Genomic DNA, 18026 nt, shown 5'->3' on the forward strand with positions numbered 1-18026 from the left:
TTGATCATACTGTCCTGCCTTTGATCTTGAGATCAGTTGAGCCCAGCACCACATCAATCTTTGGTGCACGGAAGCCAGTATCTGGAGCCTTGATGTCCATTGAGAGATCTGGTGCTGCAACATCAAATTCAGGTTTCGACAGACCTGCATCAATATCAAATTTTCCTTCCACGTTTGGCGCTGCACGCTCTATTGATGGCATTGAAATCTCTGGTATTTTAATACTTGCATCTGGGACGTTCCACATCGAGAGTACCAGCAGAGCTTTGGCAACTCCAACTTGCATTGATGGTTTTTTCCTCCTTCTGGTATTTTAATACTAACTTCTGCATCAGCTTTTGGAAGAGAAATATCAAGTTTGGGCAGGTTGACATCAATGCCCATTTTGGGAGCTTTTATATCAGGACCAGAAATTCCAAATTTTGGCCCTTTAACTTTGGGAAGTTTCATTTTCCCTCCCTTGTCATCGATGTCAATGTCAACTTCATACTCTGGAGCACCCGCATCAGGAATTTTACCCTTTACTTCCACGTCAGGCATTGTGAGTGAAACGTCCACATCTGTTTTTTTCAGTCCTACATCAACATCTGGACCTTTGAATTTAGGAAGAGAAACTCCAAATCTTGGCATTTTCATTGATGGCATTTTCATTGATGGCATTTTGAACTTTCTGTCGTGGTCTTTCACCTTCAGGTCAGTTGAGTCTAAATCTACATCTATTGTTGGTGCATGGATGTCAATAGCTGGAGCATTGATGTCCATTGAGAGATCGTGTGCTGCAACAGCAAGTTCAGGATTCAACACCCCTTTATCAGCATCAAATTTACCTTCCACCTTTGGCACTGTGGTATCCATTGATGGCTTTGTAATCTCTGGTATTTTAATACTTGCTTCAGGACCTTCCACATCAACGGTACCAGCAAGGAATTCAACTTCGAACTTGCCTGGTTTTATTTCTCCTTCTGGAAACTTCACTTCTGCATCAGCTTTTGGAAGAGAAATATCCAGCTTGGGCAGGTTGACATCAATGCTCATTTTTGGAGCCTTTATATCAGGACCAGAAATTCCAAATTTTGGCCCTTGAAATTTGGGAAGTTTCATTTTCCCTCCCTTGCCTTTCATGTCCACGTCCGATGTGTCAATGGCAACTTCACACTTGAGAGCACCCACATTAGGCATTTTGCCCTGTACTTCAACGTCAGGCTTGGTAAGTGAAATGTCCACGTCTGTTTTTTCTAGTCCAACATTCACATCTGGACCTTTGAATTTGGGAAGGGATACTGCTAATGATGGCATTTTCATTGATGGCATCTTGATCATACTGTCCTGGCCTTTGATCTTGAGGTCAGTTGAGCCCAGCACCACATCTATCTTTGGTGCACGGAAGCCAGTATCTGGAGCCTTGATGTCCATTGAGAAATCTGGTGCTGCAACATCAAATTCAGGTTTCGACAGACCTGCATCAATATCAAATTTTCCTTCCACGTTTGGCGCTGCACGCTCTATTGATGGCATTGTAATCTCTGGTATTTTTACTTAATTTAATACTTGCATCAGGACGTTCCACATCGAGAGTACCAGCAGAGCATTCAACTTCCAACTTGCCTGGTTTTATTCCTCCTTCTGGTATACTTAACTTCTGCATCAGCTTTTGGAAGAGAAATATCAAGTTTGGGCAGGTTGACATCAATGCCCATTTTGGGAGCTTTTATATCAGGACCTGAAATTCCAAATTTTGGCCCTTTAACTTTGGGAAGTTTCATTTTCCCTCCCTTGTCATCGATGTCAATGTCAACTTCATACTCTGGAGCACCCGCATCAGGAATTTTACCCTTTACTTCCACGTCAGGCATTGTGAGTGAAACGTCCACATCTGTTTTTTTTTCAGTCCTACATCAACATCTGGACCTTTGAATTTAGGAAGAGAAACTCCAAATCTTGGCATTTTCATTGATGGCATTTTCATTGATGGCATTTTGAACTTTCTGTCGTGGTCTTTCACCTTCAGGTCAGTTGAGTCTAAATCTACATCTATTGTTGGTGCATGGATGTCAATAGCTGGAGCATTGATGTCCATTGAGAGATCGTGTGCTGCAACAGCAAGTTCAGGATTCAACACCCCTTTATCAGCATCAAATTTACCTTCCACCTTTGGCACTGTGGTATCCATTGATGGCTTTGTAATCTCTGGTATTTTAATACTTGCTTCAGGACCTTCCACATCAACGCTGCCAGCAAGGAATTCAACTTCCAACTTGCCTGGTTTTATTTCTCCTTCTGGAAACTTCACTTCTGCATCAGCTTTTGGAAGAGAAATATCCAGCTTGGGCAGGTTGACATCAATGCTCATTTTTGGAGCCTTTATATCAGGACCAGAAATTCCAAATTTTGGCCCTTGAAATTTGGGAAGTTTCATTTTCCCTCCCTTGCCTTTCATGTCCACGTCCGATGTGTCAATGGCAACTTCACACTTGAGAGCACCCACATTAGGCATTTTGCCCTGTACTTCAACGTCAGGCTTGGTAAGTGAAATGTCCACGTCTGTTTTTTCTAGTCCAACATTCACATCTGGACCTTTGAATTTGGGAAGGGATACTGCTAATGATGGCATTTTCATTGATGGCATCTTGATCATACTGTCCTGGCCTTTGATCTTGAGGTCAGTTGAGCCCAGCACCACATCTATCTTTGGTGCACGGAAGCCAGTATCTGGAGCCTTGATGTCCATTGAGAAATCTGGTGCTGCAACATCAAATTCAGGTTTCGACAGACCTGCATCAATATCAAATTTTCCTTCCACGTTTGGCGCTGCACGCTCTATTGATGGCATTGTAATCTCTGATATTTTAATACTTGCATCAGGACGTTCCACATCGAGAGTACCAGCAGAGCATTCAACTTCCAACTTGCCTGGTTTTTATTCCTCCTTCTGGTAACTTAACTTCTGCATCAGCTTTTGGAAGAGAAATATCAAGTTTGGGCAGGTTGACATCAATGCCCATTTTGGGAGCTTTTATATCAGGACCAGAAATTCCAAATTTTGGCCCTTTAACTTTGGGAAGTTTCATTTTCCCTCCCTTGTCATCGATGTCAATGTCAACTTCATACTCTGGAGCACCCGCATCAGGAATTTTACCCTTTACTTCCACGTCAGGCATTGTGAGTGAAACGTCCACATCTGTTTTTTTCAGTCCTACATCAACATCTGGACCTTTGAATTTAGGAAGAGAAACTCCAAATCTTGGCATTTTCATTGATGGCATTTTCATTGATGGCATTTTGAACTTTCTGTCGTGGTCTTTCACCTTCAGGTCAGTTGAGTCTAAATCTACATCTATTGTTGGTGCATGGATGTCAATAGCTGGAGCATTGATGTCCATTGAGAGATCGTGTGCTGCAACAGCAAGTTCAGGATTCAACACCCCTTTATCAGCATCAAATTTACCTTCCACCTTTGGCACTGTGGTATCCATTGATGGCTTTGTAATCTCTGGTATTTTAATACTTGCTTCAGGACCTTCCACATCAACGGTACCAGCAAGGAATTCAACTTCAAACTTGCCTGGTTTTATTTCTCCTTCTGGAAACTTCACTTCTGCATCAGCTTTTGGAAGAGAAATATCCAGCTTGGGCAGGTTGACATCAATGCTCATTTTTGGAGCCTTTATATCAGGACCAGAAATTCCAAATTTTGGCCCTTGAAATTTGGGAAGTTTCATTTTCCCTCCCTTGCCTTTCATGTCCACGTCCGATGTGTCAATGGCAACTTCACACTTGAGAGCACCCACATTAGGCATTTTGCCCTGTACTTCAACGTCAGGCTTGGTAAGTGAAATGTCCACGTCTGTTTTTTCTAGTCCAACATTCACATCTGGACCTTTGAATTTGGGAAGGGATACTGCTAATGATGGCATTTTCATTGATGGCATCTTGATCATACTGTCCTGGCCTTTGATCTTGAGGTCAGTTGAGCCCAGCACCACATCTATCTTTGGTGCACGGAAGCCAGTATCTGGAGCCTTGATGTCCATTGAGAAATCTGGTGCTGCAACATCAAATTCAGGTTTCGACAGACCTGCATCAATATCAAATTTTCCTTCCACGTTTGGCGCTGCACGCTCTATTGATGGCATTGTAATCTCTGGTATTTTAATACTTGCATCAGGACGTTCCACATCGAGAGTACCAGCAGAGCATTCAACTTCCAACTTGCCTGGTTTTATTCCTCCTTCTGGTAACTTAACTTCTGCATCAGCTTTTGGAAGAGAAATATCAAGTTTGGGCAGGTTGACATCAATGCCCATTTTGGGAGCTTTTATATCAGGACCAGAAATTCCAAATTTTGGCCCTTTAACTTTGGGAAGTTTCATTTTCCCTCCCTTGTCATCGATGTCAATGTCAACTTCATACTCTGGAGCACCCGCATCAGGAATTTTACCCTTTACTTCCACGTCAGGCATTGTGAGTGAAACGTCCACATCTGTTTTTTTCAGTCCTACATCAACATCTGGACCTTTGAATTTAGGAAGAGAAACTCCAAATCTTGGCATTTTCATTGATGGCATTTTCATTGATGGCATTTTGAACTTTCTGTCGTGGTCTTTCACCTTCAGGTCAGTTGAGTCTAAATCTACATCTATTGTTGGTGCATGGATGTCAATAGCTGGAGCATTGATGTCCATTGAGAGATCGTGTGCTGCAACAGCAAGTTCAGGATTCAACACCCCTTTATCAGCATCAAATTTACCTTCCACCTTTGGCACTGTGGTATCCATTGATGGCTTTGTAATCTCTGGTATTTTAATACTTGCTTCAGGACCTTCCACATCAACGCTGCCAGCAAGGAATTCAACTTCCAACTTGCCTGGTTTTATTTCTCCTTCTGGAAACTTCACTTCTGCATCAGCTTTTGGAAGAGAAATATCCAGCTTGGGCAGGTTGACATCAATGCTCATTTTTGGAGCCTTTATATCAGGACCAGAAATTCCAAATTTTGGCCCTTGAAATTTGGGAAGTTTCATTTTCCCTCCCTTGCCTTTCATGTCCACGTCCGATGTGTCAATGGCAACTTCACACTTGAGAGCACCCACATTAGGCATTTTGCCCTGTACTTCAACGTCAGGCTTGGTAAGTGAAATGTCCACGTCTGTTTTTTCTAGTCCAACATTCACATCTGGACCTTTGAATTTGGGAAGGGATACTGCTAATGATGGCATTTTCATTGATGGCATCTTGATCATACTGTCCTGGCCTTTGATCTTGAGGTCAGTTGAGCCCAGCACCACATCTATCTTTGGTGCACGGAAGCCAGTATCTGGAGCCTTGATGTCCATTGAGAAATCTGGTGCTGCAACATCAAATTCAGGTTTCGACAGACCTGCATCAATATCAAATTTTCCTTCCACGTTTGGCGCTGCACGCTCTATTGATGGCATTGTAATCTCTGGTATTTTAATACTTGCATCAGGACGTTCCACATCGAGAGTACCAGCAGAGCATTCAACTTCCAACTTGCCTGGTTTTATTCCTCCTTCTGGTAACTTAACTTCTGCATCAGCTTTTGGAAGAGAAATATCAAGTTTGGGCAGGTTGACATCAATGCCCATTTTGGGAGCTTTTATATCAGGACCAGAAATTCCAAATTTTGGCCCTTTAACTTTGGGAAGTTTCATTTTCCCTCCCTTGTCATCGATGTCAATGTCAACTTCATACTCTGGAGCACCCGCATCAGGAATTTTACCCTTTACTTCCACGTCAGGCATTGTGAGTGAAACGTCCACATCTGTTTTTTTCAGTCCTACATCAACATCTGGACCTTTGAATTTAGGAAGAGAAACTCCAAATCTTGGCATTTTCATTGATGGCATTTTCATTGATGGCATTTTGAACTTTCTGTCGTGGTCTTTCACCTTCAGGTCAGTTGAGTCTAAATCTACATCTATTGTTGGTGCATGGATGTCAATAGCTGGAGCATTGATGTCCATTGAGAGATCGTGTGCTGCAACAGCAAGTTCAGGATTCAACACCCCTTTATCAGCATCAAATTTACCTTCCACCTTTGGCACTGTGGTATCCATTGATGGCTTTGTAATCTCTGGTATTTTAATACTTGCTTCAGGACCTTCCACATCAACGCTGCCAGCAAGGAATTCAACTTCCAACTTGCCTGGTTTTATTTCTCCTTCTGGAAACTTCACTTCTGCATCAGCTTTTGGAAGAGAAATATCCAGCTTGGGCAGGTTGACATCAATGCTCATTTTTGGAGCCTTTATATCAGGACCAGAAATTCCAAATTTTGGCCCTTGAAATTTGGGAAGTTTCATTTTCCCTCCCTTGCCTTTCATGTCCACGTCCGATGTGTCAATGGCAACTTCACACTTGAGAGCACCCACATTAGGCATTTTGCCCTGTACTTCAACGTCAGGCTTGGTAAGTGAAATGTCCACGTCTGTTTTTTCTAGTCCAACATTCACATCTGGACCTTTGAATTTGGGAAGGGATACTGCTAATGATGGCATTTTCATTGATGGCATCTTGATCATACTGTCCTGGCCTTTGATCTTGAGGTCAGTTGAGCCCAGCACCACATCTATCTTTGGTGCACGGAAGCCAGTATCTGGAGCCTTGATGTCCATTGAGAAATCTGGTGCTGCAACATCAAATTCAGGTTTCGACAGACCTGCATCAATATCAAATTTTCCTTCCACGTTTGGCGCTGCACGCTCTATTGATGGCATTGTAATCTCTGGTATTTTAATACTTGCATCAGGACGTTCCACATCGAGAGTACCAGCAGAGCATTCAACTTCCAACTTGCCTGGTTTTATTCCTCCTTCTGGTAACTTAACTTCTGCATCAGCTTTTGGAAGAGAAATATCAAGTTTGGGCAGGTTGACATCAATGCCCATTTTGGGAGCTTTTATATCAGGACCAGAAATTCCAAATTTTGGCCCTTTAACTTTGGGAAGTTTCATTTTCCCTCCCTTGTCATCGATGTCAATGTCAACTTCATACTCTGGAGCACCCGCATCAGGAATTTTACCCTTTACTTCCACGTCAGGCATTGTGAGTGAAACGTCCACATCTGTTTTTTTCAGTCCTACATCAACATCTGGACCTTTGAATTTAGGAAGAGAAACTCCAAATCTTGGCATTTTCATTGATGGCATTTTCATTGATGGCATTTTGAACTTTCTGTCGTGGTCTTTCACCTTCAGGTCAGTTGAGTCTAAATCTACATCTATTGTTGGTGCATGGATGTCAATAGCTGGAGCATTGATGTCCATTGAGAGATCGTGTGCTGCAACAGCAAGTTCAGGATTCAACACCCCTTTATCAGCATCAAATTTACCTTCCACCTTTGGCACTGTGGTATCCATTGATGGCTTTGTAATCTCTGGTATTTTAATACTTGCTTCAGGACCTTCCACATCAACGCTGCCAGCAAGGAATTCAACTTCGATCTTGCCTGGTTTTATTTCTCCTTCTGGAAACTTCACTTCTGCATCAGCTTTTGGAAGAGAAATATCCAGCTTGGGCAGGTTGACATCAATGCTCATTTTTGGAGCCTTTATATCAGGACCAGAAATTCCAAATTTTGGCCCTTGAAATTTGGGAAGTTTCATTTTCCCTCCCTTGCCTTTCATGTCCACGTCCGATGTGTCAATGGCAACTTCACACTTGAGAGCACCCACATTAGGCATTTTGCCCTGTACTTCAACGTCAGGCTTGGTAAGTGAAATGTCCACGTCTGTTTTTTCTAGTCCAACATTCACATCTGGACCTTTGAATTTGGGAAGGGATACTGCTAATGATGGCATTTTCATTGATGGCATCTTGATCATACTGTCCTGGCCTTTGATCTTGAGGTCAGTTGAGCCCAGCACCACATCTATCTTTGGTGCACGGAAGCCAGTATCTGGAGCCTTGATGTCCATTGAGAAATCTGGTGCTGCAACATCAAATTCAGGTTTCGACAGACCTGCATCAATATCAAATTTTCCTTCCACGTTTGGCGCTGCACGCTCTATTGATGGCATTGTAATCTCTGGTATTTTAATACTTGCATCAGGACGTTCCACATCGAGAGTACCAGCAGAGCATTCAACTTCCAACTTGCCTGGTTTTATTCCTCCTTCTGGTAACTTAACTTCTGCATCAGCTTTTGGAAGAGAAATATCAAGTTTGGGCAGGTTGACATCAATGCCCATTTTGGGAGCTTTTATATCAGGACCAGAAATTCCAAATTTTGGCCCTTTAACTTTGGGAAGTTTCATTTTCCCTCCCTTGTCATCGATGTCAATGTCAACTTCATACTCTGGAGCACCCGCATCAGGAATTTTACCCTTTACTTCCACGTCAGGCATTGTGAGTGAAACGTCCACATCTGTTTTTTTCAGTCCTACATCAACATCTGGACCTTTGAATTTAGGAAGAGAAACTCCAAATCTTGGCATTTTCATTGATGGCATTTTCATTGATGGCATTTTGAACTTTCTGTCGTGGTCTTTCACCTTCAGGTCAGTTGAGTCTAAATCTACATCTATTGTTGGTGCATGGATGTCAATAGCTGGAGCATTGATGTCCATTGAGAGATCGTGTGCTGCAACAGCAAGTTCAGGATTCAACACCCCTTTATCAGCATCAAATTTACCTTCCACCTTTGGCACTGTGGTATCCATTGATGGCTTTGTAATCTCTGGTATTTTAATACTTGCTTCAGGACCTTCCACATCAACGCTGCCAGCAAGGAATTCAACTTCCAACTTGCCTGGTTTTATTTCTCCTTCTGGAAACTTAACTTCTGCATCAGCTTTTGGAAGAGAAATATCCAGCTTGGGCAGGTTGACATCAATGCTCATTTTTGGAGCCTTTATATCAGGACCAGAAATTCCAAATTTTGGCCCTTGAAATTTGGGAAGTTTCATTTTCCCTCCCTTGCCTTTCATGTCCACGTCCGATGTGTCAATGGCAACTTCACACTTGAGAGCACCCACATTAGGCATTTTGCCCTGTACTTCAACGTCAGGCTTGGTAAGTGAAATGTCCACGTCTGTTTTTTCTAGTCCAACATTCACATCTGGACCTTTGAATTTGGGAAGGGATACTGCTAATGATGGCATTTTCATTGATGGCATCTTGATCATACTGTCCTGGCCTTTGATCTTGAGGTCAGTTGAGCCCAGCACCACATCTATCTTTGGTGCACGGAAGCCAGTATCTGGAGCCTTGATGTCCATTGAGAAATCTGGTGCTGCAACATCAAATTCAGGTTTCGACAGACCTGCATCAATATCAAATTTTCCTTCCACGTTTGGCGCTGCACGCTCTATTGATGGCATTGTAATCTCTGGTATTTTAATACTTGCATCAGGACGTTCCACATCGAGAGTACCAGCAGAGCATTCAACTTCCAACTTGCCTGGTTTTATTCCTCCTTCTGGTAACTTAACTTCTGCATCAGCTTTTGGAAGAGAAATATCAAGTTTGGGCAGGTTGACATCAATGCCCATTTTGGGAGCTTTTATATCAGGACCAGAAATTCCAAATTTTGGCCCTTTAACTTTGGGAAGTTTCATTTTCCCTCCCTTGTCATCGATGTCAATGTCAACTTCATACTCTGGAGCACCCGCATCAGGAATTTTACCCTTTACTTCCACGTCAGGCATTGTGAGTGAAACGTCCACATCTGTTTTTTTCAGTCCTACATCAACATCTGGACCTTTGAATTTAGGAAGAGAAACTCCAAATCTTGGCATTTTCATTGATGGCATTTTCATTGATGGCATTTTGAACTTTCTGTCGTGGTCTTTCACCTTCAGGTCAGTTGAGTCTAAATCTACATCTATTGTTGGTGCATGGATGTCAATAGCTGGAGCATTGATGTCCATTGAGAGATCGTGTGCTGCAACAGCAAGTTCAGGATTCAACACCCCTTTATCAGCATCAAATTTACCTTCCACCTTTGGCACTGTGGTATCCATTGATGGCTTTGTAATCTCTGGTATTTTAATGCTTGCTTCAGGACCTTCCACATCAACGCTGCCAGCAAGGAATTCAACTTCGATCTTGCCTGGTTTTATTTCTCCTTCTGGAAACTTAACTTCTGCATCAGCTTTTGGAAGAGAAATATCCAGCTTGGGCAGGTTGACATCAATGCTCATTTTTGGAGCCTTTATATCAGGACCAGAAATTCCAAATTTTGGCCCTTGAAATTTGGGAAGTTTCATTTTCCCTCCCTTGCCTTTCATGTCCACGTTCGATGTGTCAATGGCAACTTCACACTTGAGAGCACCCACATTAGGCATTTTGCCCTGTACTTCAACGTCAGGCTTGGTAAGTGAAATGTCCACGTCTGTTTTTTCTAGTCCAACATTCACATCTGGACCTTTGAATTTGGGAAGGGATACTGCTAATGATGGCATTTTCATTGATGGCATCTTGATCATACTGTCCTGGCCTTTGATCTTGAGGTCAGTTGAGCCCAGCACCACATCTATCTTTGGTGCACGGAAGCCAGTATCTGGAGCCTTGATGTCCATTGAGAAATCTGGTGCTGCAACATCAAATTCAGGTTTCGACAGACCTGCATCAATATCAAATTTTCCTTCCACGTTTGGCGCTGCACGCTCTATTGATGGCATTGTAATCTCTGGTATTTTAATACTTGCATCAGGACGTTCCACATCGAGAGTACCAGCAGAGCATTCAACTTCCAACTTGCCTGGTTTTATTCCTCCTTCTGGTAACTTAACTTCTGCATCAGCTTTTGGAAGAGAAATATCAAGTTTGGGCAGGTTGACATCAATGCCCATTTTGGGAGCTTTTATATCAGGACCAGAAATTCCAAATTTTGGCCCTTTAACTTTGGGAAGTTTCATTTTCCCTCCCTTGTCATCGATGTCAATGTCAACTTCATACTCTGGAGCACCCGCATCAGGAATTTTACCCTTTACTTCCACGTCAGGCATTGTGAGTGAAACGTCCACATCTGTTTTTTTCAGTCCTACATCAACATCTGGACCTTTGAATTTAGGAAGAGAAACTCCAAATCTTGGCATTTTCATTGATGGCATTTTCATTGATGGCATTTTGAACTTTCTGTCGTGGTCTTTCACCTTCAGGTCAGTTGAGTCTAAATCTACATCTATTGTTGGTGCATGGATGTCAATAGCTGGAGCATTGATGTCCATTGAGAGATCGTGTGCTGCAACAGCAAGTTCAGGATTCAACACCCCTTTATCAGCATCAAATTTACCTTCCACCTTTGGCACTGTGGTATCCATTGATGGCTTTGTAATCTCTGGTATTTTAATACTTGCTTCAGGACCTTCCACATCAACGCTGCCAGCAAGGAATTCAACTTCCAACTTGCCTGGTTTTATTTCTCCTTCTGGAAACTTAACTTCTGCATCAGCTTTTGGAAGAGAAATATCCAGCTTGGGCAGGTTGACATCAATGCTCATTTTTGGAGCCTTTATATCAGGACCAGAAATTCCAAATTTTGGCCCTTGAAATTTGGGAAGTTTCATTTTCCCTCCCTTGCCTTTCATGTCCACGTCCGATGTGTCAATGGCAACTTCACACTTGAGAGCACCCACATTAGGCATTTTGCCCTGTACTTCAACGTCAGGCTTGGTAAGTGAAATGTCCACGTCTGTTTTTTCTAGTCCAACATTCACATCTGGACCTTTGAATTTGGGAAGGGATACTGCTAATGATGGCATTTTCATTGATGGCATCTTGATCATACTGTCCTGGCCTTTGATCTTGAGGTCAGTTGAGCCCAGCACCACATCTATCTTTGGTGCACGGAAGCCAGTATCTGGAGCCTTGATGTCCATTGAGAAATCTGGTGCTGCAACATCAAATTCAGGTTTCGACAGACCTGCATCAATATCAAATTTTCCTTCCACGTTTGGCGCTGCACGCTCTATTGATGGCATTGTAATCTCTGGTATTTTAATACTTGCATCAGGACGTTCCACATCGAGAGTACCAGCAGAGCATTCAACTTCCAACTTGCCTGGTTTTATTCCTCCTTCTGGTAACTTAACTTCTGCATCAGCTTTTGGAAGAGAAATATCAAGTTTGGGCAGGTTGACATCAATGCCCATTTTGGGAGCTTTTATATCAGGACCAGAAATTCCAAATTTTGGCCCTTTAACTTTGGGAAGTTTCATTTTCCCTCCCTTGTCATCGATGTCAATGTCAACTTCATACTCTGGAGCACCCGCATCAGGAATTTTACCCTTTACTTCCACGTCAGGCATTGTGAGTGAAACGTCCACATCTGTTTTTTTTTTTCAGTCCTACATCAACATCTAGACCTTTGAATTTAGGAAGAGAAACTCCAAATCTTGGCATTTTCATTGATGGCATTTTCATTGATGGCATTTTGAACTTTCTGTCGTGGTCTTTCACCTTCAGGTCAGTTGAGTCTAAATCTACATCTATTGTTGGTGCATGGATGTCAATAGCTGGAGCATTGATGTCCATTGAGAGATCGTGTGCTGCAACAGCAAGTTCAGGGTTCAACACCCCTTTATCAGCATCAAATTTACCTTCCACCTTTGGCACTGTGGTATCCATTGATGGCTTTGTAATCTCTGGTATTTTAATACTTGCTTCAGGACCTTCCACATCAACGCTGCCAGCAAGGAATTCAACTTCCAACTTGCCTGGTTTTATTTCTCCTTCTGGAAACTTCACTTCTGCATCAGCTTTTGGAAGAGAAATATCCAGCTTGGGCAGGTTGACATCAATGCTCATTTTTGGAGCCTTTATATCAGGACCAGAAATTCCAAATTTTGGCCCTTGAAATTTGGGAAGTTTCATTTTCCCTCCCTTGCCTTTCATGTCCACGTCCGATGTGTCAATGGCAACTTCACACTTGAGAGCACCCACATTAGGCATTTTGCCCTGTACTTCAACGTCAGGCTTGGTAAGTGAAATGTCCACGTCTGTTTTTTCTAGTCCAACATTCACATCTGGACCTTTGAATTTGGGAAGGGATACTGCTAATGATGGCATTTTCATTGATGGCATCTTGATCATACTGTCCTGGCCTTTGATCTTGAGGTCAGTTGAGCCCAGCACCACATCTATCTTTGGTGCACGGAAGCCAGTATCTGGAGCCTTGATGTCCATTGAGAAATCTGGTGCTGCAACATCAAATTCAGGTTTCGACAGACCTGCATCAATATCAAATTTTCCTTCCACGTTTGGCGCTGCACGCTCTATTGATGGCATTGTAATCTCTGGTATTTTAATACTTGCATCAGGACGTTCCACATCGAGAGTACCAGCAGAGCATTCAACTTCCAACTTGCCTGGTTTTATTCCTCCTTCTGGTAACTTAACTTCTGCATCAGCTTTTGGAAGAGAAATATCAAGTTTGGGCAGGTTGACATCAATGCCCATTTTGGGAGCTTTTATATCAGGACCAGAAATTCCAAATTTTGGCCCTTTAACTTTGGGAAGTTTCATTTTCCCTCCCTTGTCATCGATGTCAATGTCAACTTCATACTCTGGAGCACCCGCATCAGGAATTTTACCCTTTACTTCCACGTCAGGCATTGTGAGTGAAACGTCCACATCTGTTTTTTTCAGTCCTACATCAACATCTGGACCTTTGAATTTAGGAAGAGAAACTCCAAATCTTGGCATTTTCATTGATGGCATTTTCATTGATGGCATTTTGAACTTTCTGTCGTGGTCTTTCACCTTCAGGTCAGTTGAGTCTAAATCTACATCTATTGTTGGTGCATGGATGTCAATAGCTGGAGCATTGATGTCCATTGAGAGATCGTGTGCTGCAACAGCAAGTTCAGGATTCAACACCCCTTTATCAGCATCAAATTTACCTTCCACCTTTGGCACTGTGGTATCCATTGATGGCTTTGTAATCTCTGGTATTTTAATACTTGCTTCAGGACCTTCCACATCAACGGTACCAGCAAGGAATTCAACTTCCAACTTGCCTGGTTTTATTTCTCCTTCTGGAAACTTCACTTCTGCATCAGCTTTTGGAAGAGAAATATCCAGTTTGGGCAGGTTGACATCAATGCTCATTTTTGGAGCCTTTATATCAGGACTAGAAATTCCAAACTGTGACCCTTTAAATTTTGGCCCTTGAAATTTGGGAAGTTTCATTTTCCCTCCCTTGCCTTTCATGCCCACGTCCAACGTGTCAATGGCAATTTCACACTCTGGAGCACCCACATCAGGCATTTTGCCCTTTACTATCATGTCAGGCTTTGTGAGTGAAATGTCCACATCTGCTTTTTTCAGTCCTACATCCACATCGGGCCCTTTGAATTTGGGAAGAGTAACTGCAAATGATGGCATATTCATTGATGGTATTTTGAACTTACTGTCCTGGCCTTTCACCTTAAGTACAGCTGTGTCTAAAACTAAATCTGTTGTTGGTGCATTGAGGCCAGCATCTGGAGCCTTGATGTCCATTGAGAGATCTGGTGCTACAACAGGCTTCGACAGTCCTGCATCAATATCAAATTTTCCTTCCACGTTTGGGAATGCACGATCAATTGATGGCATTGTAATCTCTGGTATTTTAATACTTGCTTCAGGACCTTCAACATCTATTGTAATCGCTCGGATTTCAGCTTCTAACTCGCCAGGTTTTACATCTGATAATTCCACATCTGCATCAGCTTTTGGAAGAGAAAAATCAAGTTTGGGCACGTTGGCATCAATGCTCATTTTTTGAGCCTTTATATCAGGACCAGAAATTCCAAACTTCGGCCCTGTTAATTTGGGAAGAGAAACTCCAAATAATGGCATTTTTAATTTACTGTCCTGGCCTTTCATCTTATGGTCGACTGAGTCTAAATCTACATCTATTGCGGGAGCTTTGACGTTCATTGCGATGTCTTCTGCTGCAAAATCAAGTTCAGGCTTTGACACGTCTGCATCAATATCACTTTTAAGTTCTACCTTTGGCAGTGCAATATCTATTGATGTCTTTTCAATCTGAGTTCTTTTAAGACTTGCTTCAAGACCCCCCACATCTTTGGCCCCAGCATGAAATTCAGCTTGCAACTTGCCTGGTTTTATCGCTCCTGATAATGTCAAATCTACATTCGTTTTTGCGAGTGAAATTTCAACGTTGGCCTTTTTACTTTTTGATTTTTGTATTTTGCTTCCTTTCTTTGTTTGTTTAATTGGTGTTGCTCCAAACTGTTTTGAACTTGTAACACATTCTTGGCCTTTTGCCGTGAGTCCTCCATCTCTGATGTTATCTTGATTAGTGGCACCGTCAAGTGAAATTGCACCATCAAGTTTCTTTGTTCCTGTCTTCCCATTTCGAATAATGGTTTGTTCCTCTAGGCCACTCATCTGCTCACTCTCCATTGTGCTTGGCCCTGTTATTACCTCTGTAGTTGTCACAGCAAGATCTTTGCTTGTTTGTGAAACATCAAATTTCATTAGACTGACATCAATTGCAATTGTAGAAGACTTGGATTCAGTGCCAGAGATTTTATCTTTGGGTTTGGTGATTTTTGATTGCTTTATTTTCTGTTGCCTCTCATTATTCTTTTTTTTGTTTTCTGTTTCAAATGATTGAATAGAAATATCTGCTGCTTGCTTGTCCATATCTTCATCATGCTTCTTTGGTAATGGTAACATAAAATCTGTCTTTACATCTGTAATGTTAGGTTCTTTTTTTGACATATCCCCTGGCATTGATTTAGAATGTGCTCTTTCCTCTAGTATTTTGGTGGCAATATGTTGTGTTGTAAGAATTGGTCCTGGAAGCACAAATTTAGCTATTTTCAGTTTTGGCATTTTGACATTGGATTCAATGCTAATATTGTCGCATTCCGTTTGTTCACTTTGTTTATCCAGCATTTGGGCACTTTGATTTGTAGTTATCATCATAGTTTCCTTTGATCTTTGTGGTGTACTATCTGTATTTATTTGCAATGTGTCTTGTTCCACAGCAACACAATCCTTGATTCCCATCAAAATGTCTTGCTTTACATCTTCAGAAGTTTCTTGTTTCCCCATGTTTATATCACTTGTACCAATATGTGGTAGTTTTATTTTTCTTTTGTTTTTTTTCCTTTTTTGAGGGTTTTCAATATCTGTGCATGTTGAGGTCATGTCATATTGATCACGTTGTTCTGGTTCTGTTAAGCTTTGAGACCTGTTGAGTTTGTGTGACTTTGACTTTTTGAAACTTGAAAACTTGGGACAGATAAAGCTGGCTTCGGATACTTCAGCCTTCTTTGTCTTCCCCTTCTGAGTGGTTTCTTGAATGAGTGGTGTTTCTTCAGCATTACATTCATCAGATATACCTCTTGTATTTGATTTACTTGCATAGAGTTTCATAAAAAAGTCTTCCTCGGCTCCCTAAGAGAAGAAATGGACCGTTATTTTCTATCTTTTTGTGAGGGATAAATCCAGCTGAAGAGACAAACAGACACAAGTATCCACTGTAAAAGTACTGAACGTGAAACAGCTTACAGTATTTATAAGGCTAGAGTTATACAACATATTTATAGCTCTGGCACTTTAAAATGACTAAAGATGTCCATAAGTATATGGGCTAAACCTTTTAACCAGCCGGTAACAAAGAAGCATCTTCAATCTATCTCACAAGATTGTAATGCTTATTTTGTGCATCATAAGACCTTTATGGTATTTTTAATGACTTGTCTAGCATTGTTGAACACAGAGTTTTCAAGAACACCGGGAAAAGAAACAAGAGTTTAGGAACAGGAGTAGGCGAAAAATATCCTTGAGCTTGCATTGGCATTCAGTACAATCAAGATTGTTCAGACCCTTTGCCTGGATTTGATCTTCCTACCCAAACCCATACCCTCGATTTCCCCGATAAACTAAAAAATCTGTCTTAGCCTTCAATATATTTAATGACGTAGGATCCATTGTTCTATGGAATGGAAAAATTAATAAACTCACAACCCGCTGAGAAGACATTCCTCCTTATCACAGACTTAATGATCAATATATTGCCTTGAGAATGTGCCCCCTAGTTTCAGAAACATCTAACGTGAATAATTCTCTCTTGGCATTAACCTTCTCAACTCCCTCCAGAATCTTATAAATTCCAATTATCTCAAGTCTTGTTCTTCCAAACACTTGTTGAGTTGAACCCTTTTCTTCTCAGTCTTTCTTCATAAAATGGCACTTTTAATCCAAGAATCAGCATGGATACCAAATCATTGCCTTTAAGGCAATAACTTCTTATTTTAATGCCATTTTAAGTGCTTCTCCTGCGCACGCTGTAGACATTAATTTTGCATGAATTGTAATTTGATTATAGGTGTAGCATACCAAATATAATGTTGGTGCAGGGTGAAAAGTAATGATAAAACTACACCTTGTGGGAGGAGGACATTTTCCATTAAGCCATTTAGCACAGCTATGGGCCGAGACCACAACCTTCTTTAAAGGAATATGAATACAAGTGACATGTCTCAATGATTACTGACTGATTGTCTTTTGATCCGTTGTCATGAAGTACTCTGCAAGACTGGTAATGATGCATGTCAACTCATGCCGTAGCAATGACCTGTCCAATTCACCCATGACCACAACAGGTCAACAGTGGAGCCAAAAGGAACTGCAGATGTTGGTGTACAAAACATAAACACAAAGTGCTGGAGTAATTCAGCAGATCAGGCAGCAGGTCCGGAGGACATGGAAAGGCAACTTTTCGGGTTCAGGACCTTTCTTCTGACTTCAGTTACTCCGCTGAGTTACTCCAGCACTTTGTTTTTTTAGATTAACAGTGGATGCAGGAAAGCAATTAACGTTTTAACATTTACAAGACCAAAGATTGATTATTGACTTCTGGAAGGGAAAGCTGAAGATCCATGACTTCATCAGCAGGTCTGTAGTCGAGAGTCAATAGCTTGAATTTTGCTAGGCATGCACATCTCTGAAGATCTGACTTCAGCCTAGTACAAAGAAAGCTCATCAATGTCTCTATTTCTTCAGAAGATTTTAGGAGATTCGACATGTTGCTGAAAATGCTA

General features: G+C 41.7%; 1 protein-coding gene across 1 annotated transcript in view; it reads right to left on the minus strand.

Annotated features, from left to right (window-relative positions):
- Positions 1-18026, minus strand: part of LOC129700602 (neuroblast differentiation-associated protein AHNAK-like) — a 53129-nt gene that overhangs the window by 15762 nt on the left and 19341 nt on the right. The window contains 5 exon segments of the mRNA XM_055641221.1: positions 257-1535; positions 1595-1829; positions 1832-2915; positions 2917-12290; positions 12292-16377. Of these exon segments, the coding sequence (XP_055497196.1) occupies positions 257-1535; positions 1595-1829; positions 1832-2915; positions 2917-12290; positions 12292-16377 (16058 nt within the window).

The sequence above is a fragment of the Leucoraja erinacea genome, chromosome 9 (assembly GCF_028641065.1).
Source record: "Leucoraja erinacea ecotype New England chromosome 9, Leri_hhj_1, whole genome shotgun sequence".
Classification (NCBI taxonomy): domain Eukaryota; kingdom Metazoa; phylum Chordata; class Chondrichthyes; order Rajiformes; family Rajidae; genus Leucoraja; species Leucoraja erinaceus.